This window comes from Cydia pomonella, chromosome 9 (genome assembly GCF_033807575.1).
Source record: "Cydia pomonella isolate Wapato2018A chromosome 9, ilCydPomo1, whole genome shotgun sequence".
In the NCBI taxonomy this organism is placed as follows: Eukaryota; Metazoa; Arthropoda; class Insecta; order Lepidoptera; family Tortricidae; genus Cydia; species Cydia pomonella.
The window spans coordinates 996,620-1,017,760 of NC_084711.1; the positions used below are offsets into that span (position 1 = coordinate 996,620).

Sequence of the window (21,141 nt, forward strand, 5' to 3'; positions counted from 1 at the left end):
GGGGAGGTAGATGAGTTGATAGATCTTACTGCGATTTGTATGAAACAAAATTATTTCAGATTTGGGGGACAGTATTATTTGCAAAGTGATGGTTTGGCTATGGGTTCTCCGCTGAGTCCTTTAATGGCGGATATTTTTATGGACCATTTTGAGAACCAGCACATTGTAGGCAATAATAATATATTATATTATTTTAGATACGTAGATGATTTGATTATTTGTTGGATGGGGAGCATGGGCCAACTGGATGCTTTTATTGCTGAACTTAATAGTAAGCATCCGAAAATCAAGTTTAAAAAGGAACTGGAGCAAGACAACTCATTGAATTTTCTGGATTTAACAATTTCGAGAGTGAATAATAGGCATCATTTCCAAATTTACCGTAAGCCTACACATACTGATTCGGTTATCCCGGCTTCTTCGACGCATCCATGGCAGCATAAGTTAGCTGCTTTTCATTGTTATGTGCATCGGATGTTGACTGTGCCTCTTTCTGATGAACACTATCGAGCTGAACTAAATAATATTTATCATTTAGCAGTTTCGAATGGCTATGATAAGTCTGTTGTGGATGGAATCATCAGAAACAAGCGAAATAGTATAGTCAACAATATGTTGTATGCTGCACGATCCTCAGAGCCGATTAAGAAATACAAAGCGAGCATAACTTATGTTGGCAAATTGTCAGATGCAATTTAAAAATTTTTAAAATCTAACGACATTCCTGTGGCTTTTAGGACAAACAACACTTTGCACTCTAAACTTTGCAATGGGAAAGATAAGATCGAGAAAGGAAAAAAATCTGGAGTTTATAAGCTTACTTGTGATAATTGTAATAAAGTGTATGTGGGGCAAACAGGCCGTAATTTCACTACCAGGTATAAGGAGCATGTTGCGTCATACAGACACAACCATCCAGAAAAGTCAAATTTTGCGAAGCACTTGATAGACAGTGGCCATGCTTTACCTGAGAATCATTCTTTTGATATTTTACATGTTTGCGAGAAAGGATTGCGTTTGAGTGTTCTGGAACAGTTGGAAATAATTAGGTACAACAATAGGGGGATGATTCTTAACGAACAGTTGAATGTTGCGTCATCGCCGTTATTACGAATTTTTCCATCTCACTCACACTTGCACAGTAGGGGGACTGGTCAAGGTATAAATATGGCCGACCGTTCTAGACAGCTCAGTCAGTTGTCGGGTGTCATACCGTCAACATCTCCAGCATCTCCTGAGGATGCCTCGTAGAGAGGTGAAACACGTGTCGAGTTTTGTACTTTTGGTGGTGGGTTGTTATATTTATTTGCGTATTTATTTTTGCGGTGGGAGGGTGGGAACATTAATTGCATGTAAAAATACGCAAGTAAGTATAACGGGTTAGCACTGATTGACTAACACGTTATTTTCTCGCGGATTAGCAAAGTAATATTACTTGTTTTAATTAGCATGGATTTCCGCAAAGTAACGCCTGATTCTATTAATTATAAAATAAGCCTTTATTGCTGTTCTACAGGGATAACAATATTAGGTTCTAATTCTAAGATTTCCATTTCTGCCTATCTCTTGCGAGATAGACATACAAACATGCATGTCGGGTAAAAATATTATCTAATTTAATTATAATAAGCTTACAAAGATCACTTACCACCTGCGCCTGTCCACTCTCCGACTTGACCCACTGCTGGTTAGCCTCGAACCACTTGCAAACCGCTTTGAAGATGTCTACTTCGGGCGCGAAGAAGGAGTCTCGCTCTAGAAGACCCTGCATTGCCTCCTGTGACAAGAATGAACATGTGGAATCGTTGTGAGAATGTCAAATATCAATATACTTTTATAATTTTAAGATATATAATAAAAGGTTTCACCGCGCGGAAGGCGTCAACTTTCGACTTTCCTTCTTTCCAGCTCCGTCGATTAGAAACATAGCATACACACCTCGGCCAGTAAATAAAAACGCCTTAGATTACATGTTTGTCGACCTCAGCTTCGTCTCGGCCAACAATCCCATGTGATCTGAGACATTTCTTACTTCACTGCCCTAGGTTTGTAACACTCTTTACTTATAGATTTGTAATATAAAATGTGATTTAACCTTTTGAACGCCAAGAACACCTAAAGGCGTCGTTACTATTCGTGCCCATAGCGCCAACGCCTTAGATCACATGTTTGTCGACGTCAGCTTCGCCTCGGCCAACAATTCCTTGTGATCTGAGACATTTCTTACTTCACTGCCCTAGGTTTGTAACACTCTTTACTTATAGATTTGTAATATAAAATGTGATTTAACCTTTTGAACGCCAAGAACACCTAAAGGCGTCGTTACTATTCGTGCCCATAGCGCCAAGGACAACTATAGGTGTCATGGCGGACGCTGTCAAAGTAACCTTCGCACTTTCGAGTAAGGTTTACATTAGCTCGCTTGCGCCCGGGAGCTTGGCGTCTGAGTGATGTGTGTGTTTATGACGAAGCGTTCAAAGGGTTAAGGAATCCTTGAGGTGGATGTCCAACTCGTAATTGGCCGGTTTTTTAGGGTTCCGTAGTCAACTAGTCTGTCTGTCCGAGGCTTTGCTCCGTGGTCGTTAGTGCTAGAAAGCTGAAATTCGGCATGGATATATAAATCAATAAAGCCGACAAAGTCGTACAATAAAATCTAAAAATTTAATTTTTTTATGGGTACCTCCCCTACACGTAAAGTGGGGGAGAATTTTTTTTTTGCTTCAACCCTACAGTGTGGGGTATCGTTGGAAAGGTTTTTCAAAACTAACATGGGTCTTCAACAAACATTTTTTGATAAAGTGAATTTATTCGGAGATAATCGCTCCGAAAGAAGAAAAAAAATGTGTCCCCCCCTCTAACTTTTGAACCATAGGTACAAAAAATATGAAAAAAATCATGGAAGTAGAGTTTAACAAAGACATTAAATGAAAACTATAGCGGACATGATCAGTTTAGCTATTTTTGAGTTATCGCAAAAAGTTTCCCCTTGACAGTAAAAAGACTTACTTTAATTAGGTACTGATTATGCAAATTTGCCTATTTGTTTAACTCGCGTGAAAGGTACCGTTTCATCCCTTTGTTAACAATTTACTATACTTTAAGCTCCAGTTTAGCTTATTGTGACGGAAGAGTAACTACGGAACCCTACACTGAGCGTGGCCCGACATGCTCTTGGCCGGTTTTTATTAAATACTTACAACGGACAACTGTAAGAAGGAGTCATGTTGGAGGACTTCCGTGGCATTTCTGTCCAAGAAGTTGTAACAGTAGTCCATTAACGCGTCAAGGCCGTAGAGTCTGCAACAGGAGAAATCATTTCAATATTTTGTTAGTTGGTAAACAGAAGTGAATTTGAAATAGATATGGATTGTCAAAGAAAACTTTGTAGCCACAGTAATTTTAGTTATTTATTTAAACTTTATTGCGCAAAATATATATAACAATGTACAAATGGCGGACTTAATGCCAAATGGCATTCTCTACCAGTCAACCATAGGGCCAAACAGAGAACAGAGATACCTAGAATTGGTGCAGAGAAAGAAATATATTGAATGAGTAAAAAAAAGCAAAACATACTTATAAACTACATAAACAAATAATAACAATATATAAATTTATAAAATACATACTATAAATATAATAATGATGGATATTATTCGATTTCTTGTTTTAGCAAATGCTTACATAACATAACATCCGCTTGAAAGTAAACTGCCACATTCAGACCCAATATTAATACTTCTACGACGCCATTTGACTTTGATCCTTATTCTTTCACTGATATGTGATAAATTTGTTAAATATCAAAAAGTGGCGTCATCGATCAAAGGCCAAAGGTATGGCGGCATCGTTTCGAGCGATGGCGCCACAACCTTTAGTCGATGTCCGGTAAGATGGCGCCACTTTTAGATATTTAACAAATTCAGAGAAAGAGTAAGGGTCAAAGTCAAATGGCGTTCTGAAAGTTTTAATTATGTGTCTAAATATGGCAGTACACAAAAATTTTCTTTGACAATGCACCTCTATTTCAAATTCTCTTTGACAGAACTTACAGAACTAAAGTGTAACAGTTGAAGAAAACTAATCAATCGACATTAAAATCAGAGTGTATACAGTTAATACACCACTACAAAGGGATACAGACGTTATAATTTCAGAAAATAATTAATTATACAACAATAACTAGTTTGAATTTCTTCGCTGACGAATGCACTTTTCCTCACGATGATTTATTTCACCAAACACTAGATAAGTATTTCATAAAATTTATAATATTTCGTACATAAATTATCTATGTAAGTATACACTTTCAATGGTAATTATGTCACTAGTTTTATAAACAAGGTATTTACGTAAGTACTAACTTTGAATATTGCATATTTTACACTGTATCTGGTCCTGGCAGAATATCAGTGCCTCTCCCATAGGGTGAAGCGTAATACTGAGCCAGAACCCTTATGTTTTGCTGCGACGCACACAACATTTCCTATATGTATGGAACAGTATTATTTCAATATATATTTTTTCTTTCTACTTCTTTTTTTTATAAATGTGTATTTCTCTCGTTTGATTTTGTATTATCTGTTCTTTTTTTGTCATTTTATTATTTGTATTACCTGTGTGTATTGTGGCAAACAAATAAACGGATTATCTATCTAAATTCGGAGAAAATCATTGATGAAAATCTTATCATGAAAATCTCACTCATTATCGCTAGGCTACCAGTTTTCCAACAGTATTTAGACTAATTTAGCTCAATTCAACCTTCTAAAATGTCATTTTAATCTGACCCGCTTATTAATGCAAGGAACTTTCGCGTCGTCCACACGAGTTTAGTAAAGTACAGTCAACCAATTTGATTCCTAGGCCACTATAGAACCATGCCATAATGACTTCTATGACAGTGCTTATTGAGTGATGCGTGTCAAGTATCTAGTAGTTAAAGCGACAAGGTTCTATAGTGGCCTAGGATTCTAATTGGTTGACTGTTCCTGTACCTCGACCTACCTAGCGGCATCCAGCACGGAGCACACGTTGCGCAGGGCCAGCACCTGCCGCAGGTAGTCGGAGATGGCGGCCTCCAGCTCCTGGAAGTCGAACTGGTGCGCCAGTCCTAGCATGTCCAGGACTGTGTCTTCGCGGAGATTCGAGAGTCCCATGTGGCCTGAAATGAATATGACGATAAGAGAGGAGAACCAAAGAGGCAATATGTTGGGGCACCTGATACTTGGACACAATGGACACATAAAGACAATAAAAGAAGCAAAAATTCAAAGATGAATGTCTAAACTTGTGTCTAAATGTGAAATTATACGAATAATACCATCATAATACAAAGTTTCTCTAACCTGAGTACACATAGCGAAGAAGTGCCTTAAAGGCCTGAAGTGGCGCTTGTAGCTCTACCTCGGCCTAAAAAAAGAAATTAAAAGATGTATTAAACATAAGTTAGAGAGCTAAGTGAGGGAGATGTCAACCTTACATATCTCTTTTATTATGCTGGAGAATCATAAGACTTGAAGATGATAGATTTCCTAGTTGTTAAATGTTTTTATAGATGGCGCCAGCATAGGTTTCCCCCGTTTCCATGCATCTTGCTAGGCCTTGTTCCCATTTACATCCTTCCTTGCGATTTGGAAAGAGCCAACCAGACAAAAAATTAAAAAAAAAAATTAACCCTATCGCTGACTGCCTAGGAGTGACAGGAGAAACAAATATGCTGGCACCATCTGTTAAAAACTTTGACCTGCCAACCCCATTGGGCTGAATAACACGACAGGTCAATAAAAATTCGCCTGTTTCCTCATCATCATCATCACCTGATTGGCCTCCCTCTCTCTCTGACATTGTACTGGATCTTCTGCCTCCACAAGTGTCACGTTAGATAGTGAGCCACTGTGTACAGCTGGCTAAGTGTACCTGGTTGGCCTCCCTCATGCCGCCGTACAGCAGCGCGCGAAAGTAGTCGCTGCTGGCAGCCAGGATCACCTTGTGGGCGGGGATCCTCTGCCCTTCCACGATCAGGGTCACGTCGGAGTATTCCGAGGAGAGGCATAGTGAGCCAATGTGTTCCGACAGGTGGCCTGAAAACCAACCATTAATTAATTAATTTCTTTAAGCTATTGCACAAAAACTTACAAAATGTACACATAGAAATCTGTACCCTTGAGCTAGGAACTCAAATTGGCTCTGTATGGCTATTTATAATCTTCTATTTGTTGATTGTAGATGTTCCAACATCTGACCATTCATAAATATATTCATCGAATAAACTATGAAATGTATATGAGTTATTTAATGATGAAGATGAAGCGGTGGTAGCCGAGTGGATATGACGTCCGACCTTTAATCAATAGTACCAATGAGTTTTTCGGAACTTATGTACGAAATGTCATTTGATATTTACCACCAGCTTTTCAGTGAAGGAAAACATCGTGAGGGAACCTGCACACATCTGCGAAGACATTCAAAGATGTATGTGAAGTCCCCAATCCGCATTGGGCTAGCGTGGGGACTATAGCACGAGCCCTCTTGCACATGAGAGGAGGCCTGTGCCCAGCAGTGGGACGTATATAGGCTGAATTATTATGTTATTTAATGACTTTCACATCTGAATTTTGAACCCCCAAAGAGAGGTATGTTATACGTTTGATGCCAATGTCTGACTGTGGCATCATAGCTCTCTCGGTGGTTCTTAGCTGTTTGTTTCAAATCAATCCAGCAGTTTGATGAGTTTCAGCTTTTTTCCACACTGATGTAAGGCATTTGCAAGACGTAGGGTTTTTCTTAATTTATACCATTTTTGGGCCAATACAAAAATGTTATAAAAAAAGCATAAAATGATCTCCTTGTTGTTCACATGTCTGGCAGTTATTTTATCATTGCCACATCCAAAAACTGTATCAATAATCCAATCCAATTTTTTCTAACTACCCGCACTTCTAATAATCGTGAAAGTTTAAAAATAAATAAGTGTGATTATAGTTTACAGTCCTGTCCTTACTGATATGTTCAATGTCCCCGACGCGCGTGCTGGGCGTGTTGTTCACGCTCATGTACTGGTGCTGGCTGCTCATCTTCTCTCTCTAACCGCCAACTGTTAGAGCTACAAACAAAAACAATACACATGTATATATAACCTACATTTTTCATTCAAAACATATTAAGGAGTCGTTCAGAAAACAAGTAGCAGCACATTATGTGCCTTTTTCATTTTATTTATATGTTTTAATCAGTGTATTTTTTATAGTGATATTTAGATACTATTTCATAAAATTAAATACAATGTTATTTAAAATAAAAGTGTGAATTGAAGTTTTTGCCTTTTTTTTCGTTACATCTCTCCTAACACTTTTTGAACAGCATCTTCCGAGACAAGTCCTGAGGTGTTTCTCATAAACATAGTTTTTTCTTTAAGTTTGATGAGCTTCTTAATACTTTATTAAATTGCCTTTTATTCAATATGTAACTCTTTTGTTTTGACTCCACTTTGAGGTAGTTACATGGATTTTCCACTTTTGTGTATAAGTATGCAATTTTTACAGAAATTTGTCTCCCATAGGAAAACCTCAGTGTCAGAGGTAAGATTGGAGAGAGTTCCTGACTACCTAAGATAAAATCCAGTTAATTGGTATAATCTATTGATGATATTCCTAAAACAACATAAAACAAGTTGTGAAAATGGAAATTCAATTGTGGCATTTTCGAAAATGGCAAGTGAAGATTGTAAAATTGTGTTGTCCAAAAAGATGGAAAGTACATTGCAATAAAAATGAGAAAACTCAAACAATCTCATGTTGATATTTGGTGAGGTTCTTGGCTAACCCCCCCCCCCCCCCCCCCCCCCCCCCCCCCCTCCCCACATAACCTCACGTGTATTTTTAGGGTTCCGTAGCCAAATGGCAAAAAACGGAACCCTTATAGATTCGTCATGTCCGTCTGTCTGTCCGTTTATGTCACATCCACTTTTTTCCAAAACTATAAGAACTATAGTCTTGAAACTTGGTAAGTAGATGTATTCTATGAACCGCATTAAGATTTTCAGACAAAAATAGAAAAATAACAATAAATTTTAGGGGTTCCCCATACTTAGAACTAAAACTCAAAAAATTTTTTTTCATCAAACCCATATGTGTGGGGTATCTATGGATAGGTCTTTAAAAATGATATTGTGGTTTCTAATATAATTTTTTTCTAAACTGAATAGTTTGCGCGAGAGACACTTCCAAAGTGGTAAAATGTGTGTCTGTAACTTCTAAAATAACAGAATGATAAAACTAAAAAAAATATATGATATACATTACCATGCAAACTTCCACCGAAAATTGGTTTGTTTATTTGTTTATTAGGATCACCAACAGAAGATACAATTCACATACTATAATTTACATACTAAAAGAGCACATTTATAATTGATCCCCCACTTAAAGGCAATCACAGCATGCATTATTTAAGTTAAGATTCAGAATAAGACCTTAATATAAATATGATATTAATTAACAAAAGTTTGTACGAGATCTAGTAAGTAGTTTTTTTTTAATATGTCATAAATTGTACAGAACCCTTCATGGGCGAGTCCCACTCGCACTTGGCTGCTTTTTAATTAATATTTTCATTCAACCTATAAATAGTATTGTATAGAGTAAATCTTGTTTTTACTCGCTATTTTGAACTGCCAAGTGAAGATTTATGTTTAACGAAACTGGAGAAAAATCAGTATAAAAAAAATACACGTGAGGTTTCCTTATACCCCCCCCTCCCCCAACGTGATATGTCGTGATTTTTTCGTGACCCCTCTCCCCCCCTATCGAACCTCGCGTGATTTGTGCACAAGCCCATAGGACAACCTTTATTTTATTAAAAATACCTTATTGATAATATCAGGTTTTCTTATTAAATAACTTTATTAAGTATATATTACAATTTTAAAGTTAAGTTTATTTTTGCACATATACATTTATATGGTTTAAGAATTTATTTCTCCAAAAGAATATTACAATTCACTTACATAGAGAAATACAATCAATCATAATATACATTATAAACATAGTGCACAAATAGCATAAAATATATTCTAAAACAAAACAACTTATTTATTTTTGTAAGAAAAAAGTGGGTACATTTAACATTATGTTTAACCTTTAACACTAACTTTTAATTTAATAAATAGGACACATAATTATAGTAACATCCTACATAGAACGATAATTAAAATCATGCTAATTTTCAAAAAAAATTAATTATTGGTTTAGAACAGTGGATAATATTATGTATTGCATGCCCCTGTATTGTATTTAAAATCAATCAAATAGAAACCTGTTGTATTCCAAAAGGTTGGTACACATCAATAAGTGGTAAAAACTCAATAAATAATTATTTGATGCACATATTCATGCAAAAAATGCAATAAAAACATTAAATAAGATGGTATGAAATTGAATCAGGGATATATAAGAAATAATAATTACCAATAGGTCAAATTATCACAATTCTAACATCAAATGTAGAATTGAATATTGATAGAGTTTAGTCATTTACGAGGATATTGCAAAGGTAAGCTAGATAGTTAAATAATTATTAGTGTTTACTATGTAGAAATAGTGTTGCACTCACAAATGATGTCACTGTATTCCTTGAGGCTATTAGAAAGTTTTGCTCCTGTTAACACCAGATTTATTGTATTAATGTCTTAACATGCACGGAAGACATATATGTTTTACATTTAACCGTAACGAAAACTATTTTTCTCAATACAAAAAAATATTGCAGGAAAACGCAAACAGCGCAGTTGACATTTCTGACATTTACTGCACAGAGTGCACAGCTGTTTAAGCTACTGAAGGAGGACGACGTTGTTGAGGCGGTGATGGCTTTCAACGCAAGGCGTTTTAAAACACTACTCAAACTGCTCTATTTGTAAGCAAAATTTAATTTACAATAAAATCGTATTCATAGTTTGCATCAATTTATTCATCCGTGTATCAGAAACATAATATCTCGAAATAAGCTGAAAAATAAGAACTTTTCTTTTTTTTATTTCACCTACTACAGCGGGAAAAGGAAAGGCATGGTGGAAACCGGATATCCGGTCATTGATGTACCAAAAAAATTAAATTAATTTTCAGAGAATTATATTTACAAACTAATTGTTGACAATAATGTATTAAAGTTTTTTGTATAAACTAAAGTAAAATTACACTTAAAGCTTCAACAGAATATTTTTCGATACTTCAATTCAATTCTAAGTCTATAAATAGCATAGCAACAACATTGAAACGAACTTTCAGTTATATATTATTTTATTTTTTTACATAATCTAACACCAATTGCTATAACAACGTGCTTGTTAAGATACTATTACTTCAAATTGTCGTATATTCATAAAAATACGATTTCGTTTATTTCTTTGTGATATACCTATCACAGTGAATGTTCGATAATCTGTTGATTTTTTTAGAACAATCGGGCGCGAAAGCTTCGTCACGGAAATGCCTCCTTGTTATTGGTCGAACATTTTGCGAATACCAACCTAACAAATTTAGTAATTTTGGCTATGTTGTCAGAAATATTACTTCTCACCAGTTGTGTGCCAGGCAGGTAAATATCGTCGCTTCATTCTAAATTATTTATTTATATTTAATTGTTTTCAATACGATAATGATGTTGTATTAGTTAGAATAATCCTAATAATTGTAGTCTTCATATTGCAAGATTTATTAGTGAGTAACAAACTGTCGTTTTAATATTTGGTGAACTTTTCTGAGGAAGGTTGTGGATCTGCAAAAGTAGCTACACAATTGATATAGTGCGATACTCGCGAAAGAAAAATTCGAGGATACGAATAAAGTGTAACAAGTTGTTGTTGTTTATTTATTTTATTGTGCATATTTTACTTTACCAATTTTCACAAATAACTTTGTGGTCACACGTTTTTAGCCTTCGAAGTCGGTGGAGCGTCGAGATGATTTTTACCTAACAATATTTTATTTTTATGTACGTTGCAGGTCGTCAATAATGAATCGTAATAGATAGCCGAACGTCTGTAATGCGTTCGCAAACAATCTCGATGCCGAGAAATGGAGAGACAGCAGTGTAATCCACTTCAAAACTTTGACGATTCGAAAAGTGAGATTTTGAAAAAAAGATTACTTAAATCGAGCAGCGCTCCCGCCTGTAACAATCTAGCTGCGACCGGTTCACAGCACAATGTGCTGCTGAATACTTTGCGCGTGAGTAGTGTAATTATTGTTGAAAAGTGATAAATAAATTTGTGATGACGTTTGTGACGTAGTGTTTTTATTTGTAGACACCGATATCGAGCAGCATGATAGTATCGTCGGTGGGTAGCGGGCAGGGCTCGCTGCCGCTGCAGCACGGGCTGGTGACGCATTCGCTGGCGCCAGTCAAGCTGCATCCGAACCCTGCGCCGTACCCCCTCCAGCTGTCCACCGTGCACGTCCCGGTACAGATCCCCGGCACGAGCGCCAACATCAACGTGCCCGTTCAGCTTTCTGGACCCAGCAGTAGTGTACCTTTGCAAATAGCCCCCGTCAGTCTTCCAATACAAGTGTCCGGGACTACCAGTGTGCCTGTTCAGTTGCCAGCAGGAGATACTATCAATGTTCCTCTGCAAATCCCTGGTGCTAGTCAAAACATTCAACTCGGGGCTCCGGGCATGCAATCTATGCCAATTTTGCAAAGCTCTAGTCAGCCAATGAGTTCTATTATACATGTGCATATGGGGTCTAATCCTAGGTCTAACAGTATGGATAATGGTAGTGATATGACAGTAACAAGTTCGTCACAGTTACAAACTGTTACTTCAGGAGCTCAAGTGCAAATGGGGAACAATTCTACAGTTGTGCAGATACCGAGTTCAGTTAATAACTCAATACAGTTAGCACTTCCTAATTCGGTCAGTTCGGGAACTGTGCAGCTGAGAGGGGCCACGAGGAATGTGCCTCATGTGGTTTACATCCAGACCCCGCAAGGTCTGAAGCCGGTCACGAGTACTGATGTCATCAGCCAAGCCAGCACCAGTGGAAATCCTCCGCAGATCATAGTCAGGAGACCCGTAAGTAAAATTTTTGTTATAACTGCTATCATAAACGTTTTATTTACAGTAAACACAAGTTTAATAAATTGATATTTATGCCATAAATAAAACTCCAGAATCATCATCATTATCATGAATAATATTTACCCTAAGAAACATGCCTGTTTTTGAAATGTGTTATTCTTATGAGATTATTCATGACATTCATACCTTTTTCACGCTAAGTATTTGATACATACATAAAATATAATTTTTAATAATATTATTGCAGTGTAATTAAAATTTGTTCCATTCAATTACTTAAAAAGAAAATTTGCATTTTAAGATAAGATTTTTTGCAAAATACTTTTTGCAAATAAATAAATAGTTTTTTTATTAACAAGTTGAAAATATTTTTTACTATTTAGTGTGACAATATATGATTATATTTAATAATATCATAACATATAAGAAAAAAACTGAAATAATGAAGGGAAACTGAACAACCAATTACTAAATCAAGAACTACCTAAGATCCTATTTGGGCCAATCCAGCCAAAAATACACCATGTTTTTTCAAAATTCTAATTTCAAGAGTGCATTCCTGAGCATAAATTAAGTAACTTTCTCTAAGACACAGTATTCTAATTAACTCCATTTTGGAGATAATCTATAATTTATTTATTTCTGATAAGGACCCTACAAGCGGGTACACTTGCCTTAGGGCCTCTTCACATATTGATTAGTGTTTAGTATGAGTTAATACATTTGCTACTAAACGGAAGCACTATATCAGACGATTGATGTTCCAAATAATATTGATACATGTACATTGATACCATGAAATGTATTGAATTGAACATGTCAAACTTTTCATATTTTTGGTTGAGTTAAACATAATACCCATGTTACAACAACGCATCATTTAAGTAGTTTTAAAAAAAAAGAAAAAATGTTTATGCCATTTAGTTTCTTTAAACAATTAGGTACTTAGCCATACCCTGAAGTTAATGAGTTAAAAAAGTTAAAACAGTGTACTGGCAGCATTTATTAATTATGACAGGCATGGTACCAGAGTTGAATTCACGCACACAACAACAGTCATGTAGTCTTTTTTCGTACCGATAGCAAGTTAGTAAGTTGAACCGCCAACTGGAGGATGAACCATAAATTCTTCAAGACTTTTTTTATTTTTGTAGCTTAATATCGGGAGTTTAAGTCACATTCATTCAATACTGTTTTTGCGATTAGTACTATGTATGGTTGTGTGTTGTAATCATTCACCTTGTCCATGATTGGCCTAAATAAGTCCTCATTATTTCAGGTCACCAGCAACTCCAACATACATTTAATATCAAATGTAAACAACAAGCCAAATATTGCGCCAAAAATAGCCCAGGGCAAGACTGTTTTGGCCCCGGCGGCTACACCACCTATAGTTATTCAGAAACCTAAAAGCAATGAGAAGATGATAGTTCCAGTCAGCATTGCCCCCGGAAACACTGGAAAGCAAGCCATAGCCTACCTCAGCTCAGTCAAGAAACCTAACACTAAAAATATGGCTGATAATCAGTCCATCCTAATCTCAAATAACCAGACAACTGTTAACTCTAACAACCAGAAGCTATTTTTAACTCCGATGAACATGCCAAAAATCCAAAACACAAAGTTTATCCTGCCAGTAACTCTGCCAGCCAGCATGGCTTCCAAAGGACCTATCATTAATCTGCAAATTGCTAATGGACAAATACAGAATGATCCTCAAGGTAATATTACTGTCATGAGAGACAGTTCTAGCTTAGAATCGGCAGATATGCCACCACTGCAACCTCTGGCAAAGATGGGTAATGTAAATGGTAACAGTAAAGAAGCTAATCTGGTTCCACAGAGTCCTAACAAATGTGAAACATATACAATATCTATTCCTGGGTCCCGAGCGGAGCCTACAGAAGAACAAGGCACTTATACACTTTCAATACCAGAAACTAATGCTTCAATGAATGATGATATTTACACAGTCTCAATAGCCGATGATGAGGATCAGAGTCGGGAAAAGTCCTTTACTCTAGCCATACCAGAAAAAGGAAAGAGTTTACTGAATAGGAACATGATAGAAAGGAATGAAGTTGGTTCCCATGTCACGATAGCAGCTCCTGCTATCTTAAGGCGCTCAAACTCCGATAACAGTGAAAGAAAAGCTACCAACGCTAATCTAAAGAGGCGGATATCGCTCTGCAATGAAAATTTATCCAGTAAAACCATGAAACTTACACAATCTCTGCCAAAACCGGCAGAAAAATCCGAAGAGCCTCAAGATTCGGACAATAACGACGATCATCGCGTGCCTTCTCTATTCTGCGACGAAAAGTTGGACAAAGATTTGGAATGTAAAGTCATTCTCGGCGATTCCGACGAGGAATACAAGGAGAAGAAAGAACCAGAAACTACGAGCTTACTGTACTATCAAAAAGATATGAAGAATGATAGAATGAAACGGGAAAGCGTGGATAGCGCGTTAGAGGAAGATCCTCCAGGATTATACTGGAACAACGGAATAGCGCAGCTGCAAGGCAGCACGCTACAGTTCCAAACAAATGAATTCGGGCTTATAGATCTCATAGACGCCTCTGATCCTGAAGAGTTACCTCTCCCACCGAGCGCGAAATACCACACACCTTTAAAACAGCGTTTAGAACGTCCACGTGAAAAGAAGCCAACATCCCCCGAGGACCTATACCGTTGTGACGGCTGCGGCTGCCACGGGATGGCAGCGGAATTCATAACGCCAAACTTCTGCAGTCTCACATGCCAAAGCGATGTACAGAAAGTGACTCAAAAGAAGCGAGATCGCGAGCGTGCCGAACTAACTCGCCGGAGGAATAAAATGAAGAAACTCCTCATGAGGAAACAGCATGACGAACCGATGGATGAACCAGCTAAACCTGACGATGAAAAGCTATCGGATGATGTGATCGATGAGAAATATCCATGGATGTGTGGGAAGAACGGTTTTTCGTGGATGCGGTATTTGGACTTTTGTAAAGCGAAGGCTGCTCCGGTGAAGTTGTTTAAGGACCCGTTCCCGTACAACCGGAACGGGTTTAAGGTCGGCATGAGGATGGAGGCAATAGACCCGCAGCGTGCGTCCGTGTGGGCCGTGGTTTCTGTAGCTGAAGTGCAGGTAAACTATAGTTTTAATTTATTTTATTTTATCCTATGATTGTTCGCTGTTTAACGATCTCTTCGAATTGGTACGTATGGAAATTTTCAAAACAGTAATAATAAAAAATAAACTACGCCATAAAAAGGATCTAGCAGGATTTTATTCCTACTGTTTTCACCTAATGTTTGTAAACACTCAGGTGGAATCGGGTTTTACAGACAAAGTTACTTATGGGGTAATATTATGGGGTAAAACTCAGATTGGTTGTTTCTCAAACAGGACACGCTGGACAAAATATTACGATAATTTTATTAATACTTATTAACACATTGCTAGCGACCCGCTAGGCGGGTTCTCTGTTTGTAGGCGCTTTTCGCTATACGGGGTTTTGTTATCGGCTACGCTCCTAGGAAAAGGAAGCTTTCTATACAACTGTATGTGATAAGCTTTTACCGCCACTACACAAGAAAAAATTGTAATGAAATAAAATAGTGAAATTTAAATTGTGTTCATAAAATTATTATTATACAAACAAAAAACCAGACTGCTTAAAAAAATATTTTTTTTTTATACTACGTCGGTGGCAAACAAGCATACGGCCCGCCTGATGGTAAGCAGTCTCCGTAGCCTATGTACGCCTGCAACTCTAGAGGAGTTACATGCGCGTTGCCGACCCTAAACCCTTCCCCCTCGTTGAGCTCTGGAAACCTTACTCACCGGCAAGAATACAACACTATGAGTAGGGTCTAGTGTTATTTGGCTGCGGTTTTCTGTAAGGTGGAGGTACTTCCCCAGTTGGGCTCTGCTCTAGATCTGGAATGACATCCGCTGTGCTGTGCCCTACCACACAAAGTGAGATGACATTCACAATGCCCATCTCTTTTGGACGTAGTTTAAGGGCGTACCCGGGTATCTGTTAAGGGAAAACCAAGTATCACAATACCTAAATAAAATTGGGCATACTTAGGCTATATACATTTTGAAAATGACACCCGCAAATTAATGATTTCTTACCATAGCAAAAATATAATTATGTGACTATCTAAAACGTGTGAAATAAAACTATTATTATATAACCCAAAAACCCTACGGCTTCAAAAAATTTACTGAAAAGGAAAAAAGAAGTATCAATACCTATACAAGCTGTAAAAAAAATAGTGGAGATCCGATTAAAGGCATATTCGGCATCGTGTTCCAATTAGAAAAAAGTAGACGAATAATTTTTTTGACCTTTGTATCGAAGGTTGGCCGACTTGAATGACTAGCCCCATAGAAAAAAAATCTTATTAGGGTCAAAACATTTATCTTCTACTTTTTTATTTTCGGAACACGATTCCTAACGCCCTGCCACCTTCCCTCAAATCCTCATTTTGTACACCTTGTATTAAATTAGACTGTATATTCATTTACTTAAACTAAATACTTAACAACAAACGCAGTTTTGGTAGGTCTTTTTGTGCCAGTAGGTAACAAAGTATTGTTATCGCCGATTGCAGCACCTTAAAGTATTTAGTTTAACTAAATTTAAGCGCTACGGGAACGTTGGCAGTGAATGCGTTAAACACAGAGCTTATAGATAGACAACAGAGGTAGGGTTACTGTAGAAAAACAAAACTAAATTCATAACAAGCCGATTCTGAACGCACACATCATTACCCGCCGAATTAGCCGTCTCGCGAGGACATTGCCGCGCGAAGCACCTCGGTCCGTGTAGACATCTCGCTAGAGGCATATCGTTTCCGCACGTGCGTTCGCCTCGGGCGCGGCACTCTACACAGAGCTACCTGTTCTCCGCTCAGACTTCAAGTTACTCAAGCGTAGACACGAGGAAATCGACGTTATGATATCACAATTTTGTCTTAGCAATCCTACCTCTGCCTATCTTTAAATTATCTTGTTAAAAGAGGCTTTTTTACAGGACCATGCTTTATATTAAAAATTTCCTCAGGGCTACCGCCTCCGCCTCCACTTCGACTCGTACCCCGACATCCACGACTACTGGGTGAACGCGGACTGCCCCGACATCTTCCCCGCCGGCTGGTGCGAGCGCAACCAGCGCGCCCTGCGCCCGCCCGCCGCGCACGCGCACGGCTTCAGCTGGCCCATGTACCTGAAGCAGATGCGCGCCATAGCGGCTCCCAGGCACCTGTTCCCGCACATCACCACCACGGTGAGTCACTAGAACTGCTGACTGCCCCGACATGTTCGCTGGTGCAAGCAACGGGCACAGCTTCAGGTGGCCGATGTATCTGAAGTTCATAATTCATGTCAATTGATATATTTAATAACATACTTGGTGTGGTGAATTACCTGTAGTGACGTCTGTGCTTCAAGCTTAAAAATATATTATAATGATTCCTATCTTGTCAACAGACTGTAAAACCCAACGGCTTCCGCATCGGCATGAAGCTCGAAGCCGAGGACCGCAAGAACGACATGGTGTGCGTCGCGACCGTCGCCGACATGCTCGACGCCCGGCTACTGATCAACTTCGACTCGTGGGACGATATGTACGACGTCTGGCTGGACCCCACGTCGCCATACATACATCCAGTTGGCTGGGCCGAGGAGAATGACATCGCGCTCACACCTCCTAATTGTGAGTATTAACATGTTAGAGTCAGTTGACACAGAGTAGCCGACATGCTTGACGCCGGGCTACTGATCAACTTCGGCTCGTGGGACGATATGTATGACATCGTGTAGCCTGGGCCGAGGAGTACGACATCGCGCTCACACCGCCTAACTGTGAGTATAGGATATGTTAGTCAGTTGACACGTTATAGTAACTGACATGCTTGTCGCCCGACTACTGATCAACTTCGACTCGTGGGACATCCTGTAGGGCAGAGGAAAATTATATCGCGCTCACGCCGCCCAACAGTAACTTTCACCAAAAGGACAAAACTCGACGTGTTTCGCCTCCCTACGAGGCATCATCTGGAGATGCTAGAGATGTCGACGGTCTGGTGTCCGGCAACGGAATGAGCTGGCCCGACTGGTCGGCGATATTGATTACTTGATCAACTTTTCAACTTCTACTCATGGACGATATGTATGATGCATGGTTGGACCCTACTTCGCCATTATTATTCTTGGGGTGCTGCGGGCCTTTGAGTGCCACGTCGACCAAGCAGTGATCTATTGTGACGGCCCTTTAACCTCTTGAACGCCAGACGGCGAAGGAATATGCCGCGCCCCGGACGCCAGGCACACGCGATTATTTAAGCGAAACTGAACTTTATGGAGTTCCGCGAAATTTCCTATTCAATTGGCGAAGCTGTCGGCTGTAGCCGACGTTGGCGTCCTTGGCAAGACTTTCCGATGACGGCCAGAGCCGACTGTGGCGGTCAATAGGTTAAAGTTCATAACTAATGCCCGTGGAATCCAGGAAGTTCCAGATTCTTTGGGCCGCAATGTTCTGTACTTCATAGGGTTGCAATACGTGCTGCCTTAAGTAGGTACTTCTTTTTGACATTAGTGGTCCACAGAAACAGAGAATGTGCATTACTTCGCCATACATACATCCTGTAGGATGGGCCGACATTGCGCTCACGCCGCCCAACTGCAAAACTGGCCAAGTGCGAGTCGGACCACGTATAATTTTGGCTACTAAATCTTAAAAATTTAGTAACTGTCCGTGCCCAAAATCTTAAGCAGAATGTGACTATTTTGGGTTCATTGTCACTGAATTCCTCCTTAAAACTGTCTGGTTCGATGTTTTGATGGAATATTGAGTATGTTAGAGAGATACTTTAGATTTACAATTACATCCAGAAAGTGGCACTGCAATAACTTATGAACTCCTTAATTGCTGGGTCGACTATAATAATATTTTTTACATCTTTGAGCAGCAGGTCCCAGAATGATTTAGATTCGCAATGAGGTTTTTAGGAGCATTAATTTTATGCCGTAGGAATCGCTAAATTCGGATTTTCGTGAACCACTTGTATCATTATGACACTACTTGAGTGAAATTTCATTCTAAGCATAAGAATCAATTGTTCCATTCAGTTAAAAAAAAAAAAAAACACTTTTTTAATAAAAATCATTAAGAATTAACAGAGACATATAACATCTTAAAATACATAATTATACTGTAGGTACATATACAATATTTTTGCATAAATAACAATAAAATCGATTAGGTAAGTTGATCACATTTGTAGGCAAAGACCCGTGTAGGCAGAATTATTGTTAAGTATAATTTCATAGAAATATTATTAATTAAAATTACCCTTTGAAGTTAGGGGACTCCCCAGGCCAATGATTGAATGCATAGTATTACATTGTTATATGGGTGCACTACTTGAAGCGCTGGTGGCCTAGCGGTAAGAGCGTGCGACTTACAATCCAGAGGTCGCGGGTTCAAACCCCGGCTCGTACCAATGACTTTTCCGGAACTTATGTACGAAATTGTATCATTTGATATTTACCAGTCGCTTTTCAGTGAACGAAAACATCGTGAGGAAACCGGACTAATCCCAACAAGGCCTAGTTAACCCTCTGGGTTGGAAGGTCAGGTGGCAGTCGCTTTCGTAAATACTAGTGCCTATGCCAAATCTTGGGATTAGTTGTCAAGCGGACCCCAGGCTTCCATGAGCCGTGGCAAAATGCCAGGACAACGCGAGGGAGAACAGAGAGAATGGGTGCACTACTTCTAGGTACCTCTTGGTATACATTGATGGAATAGAACGAAACTACCCCTTACTCATCCTAATTTATAAAATTCATGAAATAATTCCATTCAAGCTTAATCGTAATAAAATTATAACTTAATGATTCTGCGTTGATTGTCTCACAATGCATGTGTTAAATAACAAATGTTTTCCCTGTTTAAAATGTATTAGTACCTGGGCGACAACTATTTATGGTAATATGGTGGTGTATAGGTGATAATCTACAAAAAAAAATATATAAACTTTAGCATATAAAAAAAAACAAAAGTTAGTCACCGGGTGAGATTCGAACCCGGAATACTCGTTTCTAGCCGTCCGCGTCTAAACCCGCTGGACCAGACGGACAGTGGCCGGCAACACCGCCGTTTCCGAGATCACAGAAATATATATGTATATATACAAGAATTGCTCGTTTAAAGGTATAAGATTATATTAGATTAATAAAGTAATAATATAATTATGATTTTTAACTGAAATAAAAAAAAACTTTATAAATTTGCACATATATTATTTACTATTCTTTACTTAGGCAATACTTTCACTCTCCGCCTGTTCCGCTTACATTGTTAAAGTTATGTTTAATTCATAACTCAGTATAATTGAATTATTATCCTTGCTCTGAATCACACTAATTACTTTTTTCTAAGTCCCGATATTTTTTAAACTTTAAATACGAGGAATTCGGGTAATTGTGAATACTTCCGATAGTCGCGTCATTCCGAAAATAATCCATAATTCCTTCATATTAGAGTAACTTCTCCGAATTATCCTAATATACTTTGTCCTAGTATACTATGTTATATCTTGTAGTACTATCGCTCAAGGTTCTTCTTATCTCTTCATATAAAAATGTCGCAATGTTATAAGGATCACGAAATATTCAAAGCGGCGGCCATTCTTAATAATTTCCAACTTTAAATAGAATGAAAACAAGCACATTAACAATCCTTCGAGTCAATCGAGGACAAAGTCAGAGAAATATATTATCAGTGTTATATGTGAGAAGTCAGTCGGCGGGCGACCGTCGTGGGGGACGGACGCGGCGCGCCAAACGTCGTAACGATAATGCACTTGCGATATCGTTGACAGCTCGCTCATGCCATTAAGACGAGGTAAACATACTTTAATACATTCGTTTTGTGTTTTGGACGAAACCTGCGTTGTGAATATCATAGGCAAAGTCGAAGCGAAAAATGTATTTGATATGTTGATGTAAGAATTATATCTGTTTACCATAAACAAGTGTAATATGTATAATAATGAAT

At 38.3% G+C, this 21,141-nt stretch overlaps 2 protein-coding genes across 2 annotated transcripts in view; one reads left to right on the forward strand and one right to left on the reverse strand.

Annotated features, from left to right (window-relative positions):
* The window catches only part of LOC133521051 (BTB/POZ domain-containing protein 9), a 28,754-nt gene extending 18,948 nt beyond the window's left edge, over positions 1-9,806 (reverse strand). The window contains exons 1-7 of the mRNA XM_061855780.1: positions 9,613-9,806; positions 7,004-7,105; positions 5,920-6,083; positions 5,349-5,412; positions 5,008-5,164; positions 3,198-3,297; positions 1,649-1,777 (exon numbers count right to left, since the gene is read on the reverse strand). Of these exons, the coding sequence (XP_061711764.1) occupies positions 1,649-1,777; positions 3,198-3,297; positions 5,008-5,164; positions 5,349-5,412; positions 5,920-6,083; positions 7,004-7,076 (687 nt within the window). The 5' untranslated portion in view covers positions 7,077-7,105; positions 9,613-9,806. The remainder of the gene's footprint in view (positions 1-1,648; positions 1,778-3,197; positions 3,298-5,007; positions 5,165-5,348; positions 5,413-5,919; positions 6,084-7,003; positions 7,106-9,612) is intronic.
* A 1,136-nt stretch (positions 9,807-10,942) lies between these two features.
* LOC133520979 (uncharacterized) overlaps positions 10,943-21,141 on the forward strand; it is a 28,521-nt gene continuing 18,322 nt past the window's right edge. Inside the window, exons 1-5 of the mRNA XM_061855698.1 lie at positions 10,943-11,228; positions 11,306-12,073; positions 13,359-15,215; positions 17,146-17,367; positions 17,571-17,796. Of these exons, the coding sequence (XP_061711682.1) occupies positions 11,076-11,228; positions 11,306-12,073; positions 13,359-15,215; positions 17,146-17,367; positions 17,571-17,796 (3,226 nt within the window). The 5' untranslated portion in view covers positions 10,943-11,075. The remainder of the gene's footprint in view (positions 11,229-11,305; positions 12,074-13,358; positions 15,216-17,145; positions 17,368-17,570; positions 17,797-21,141) is intronic.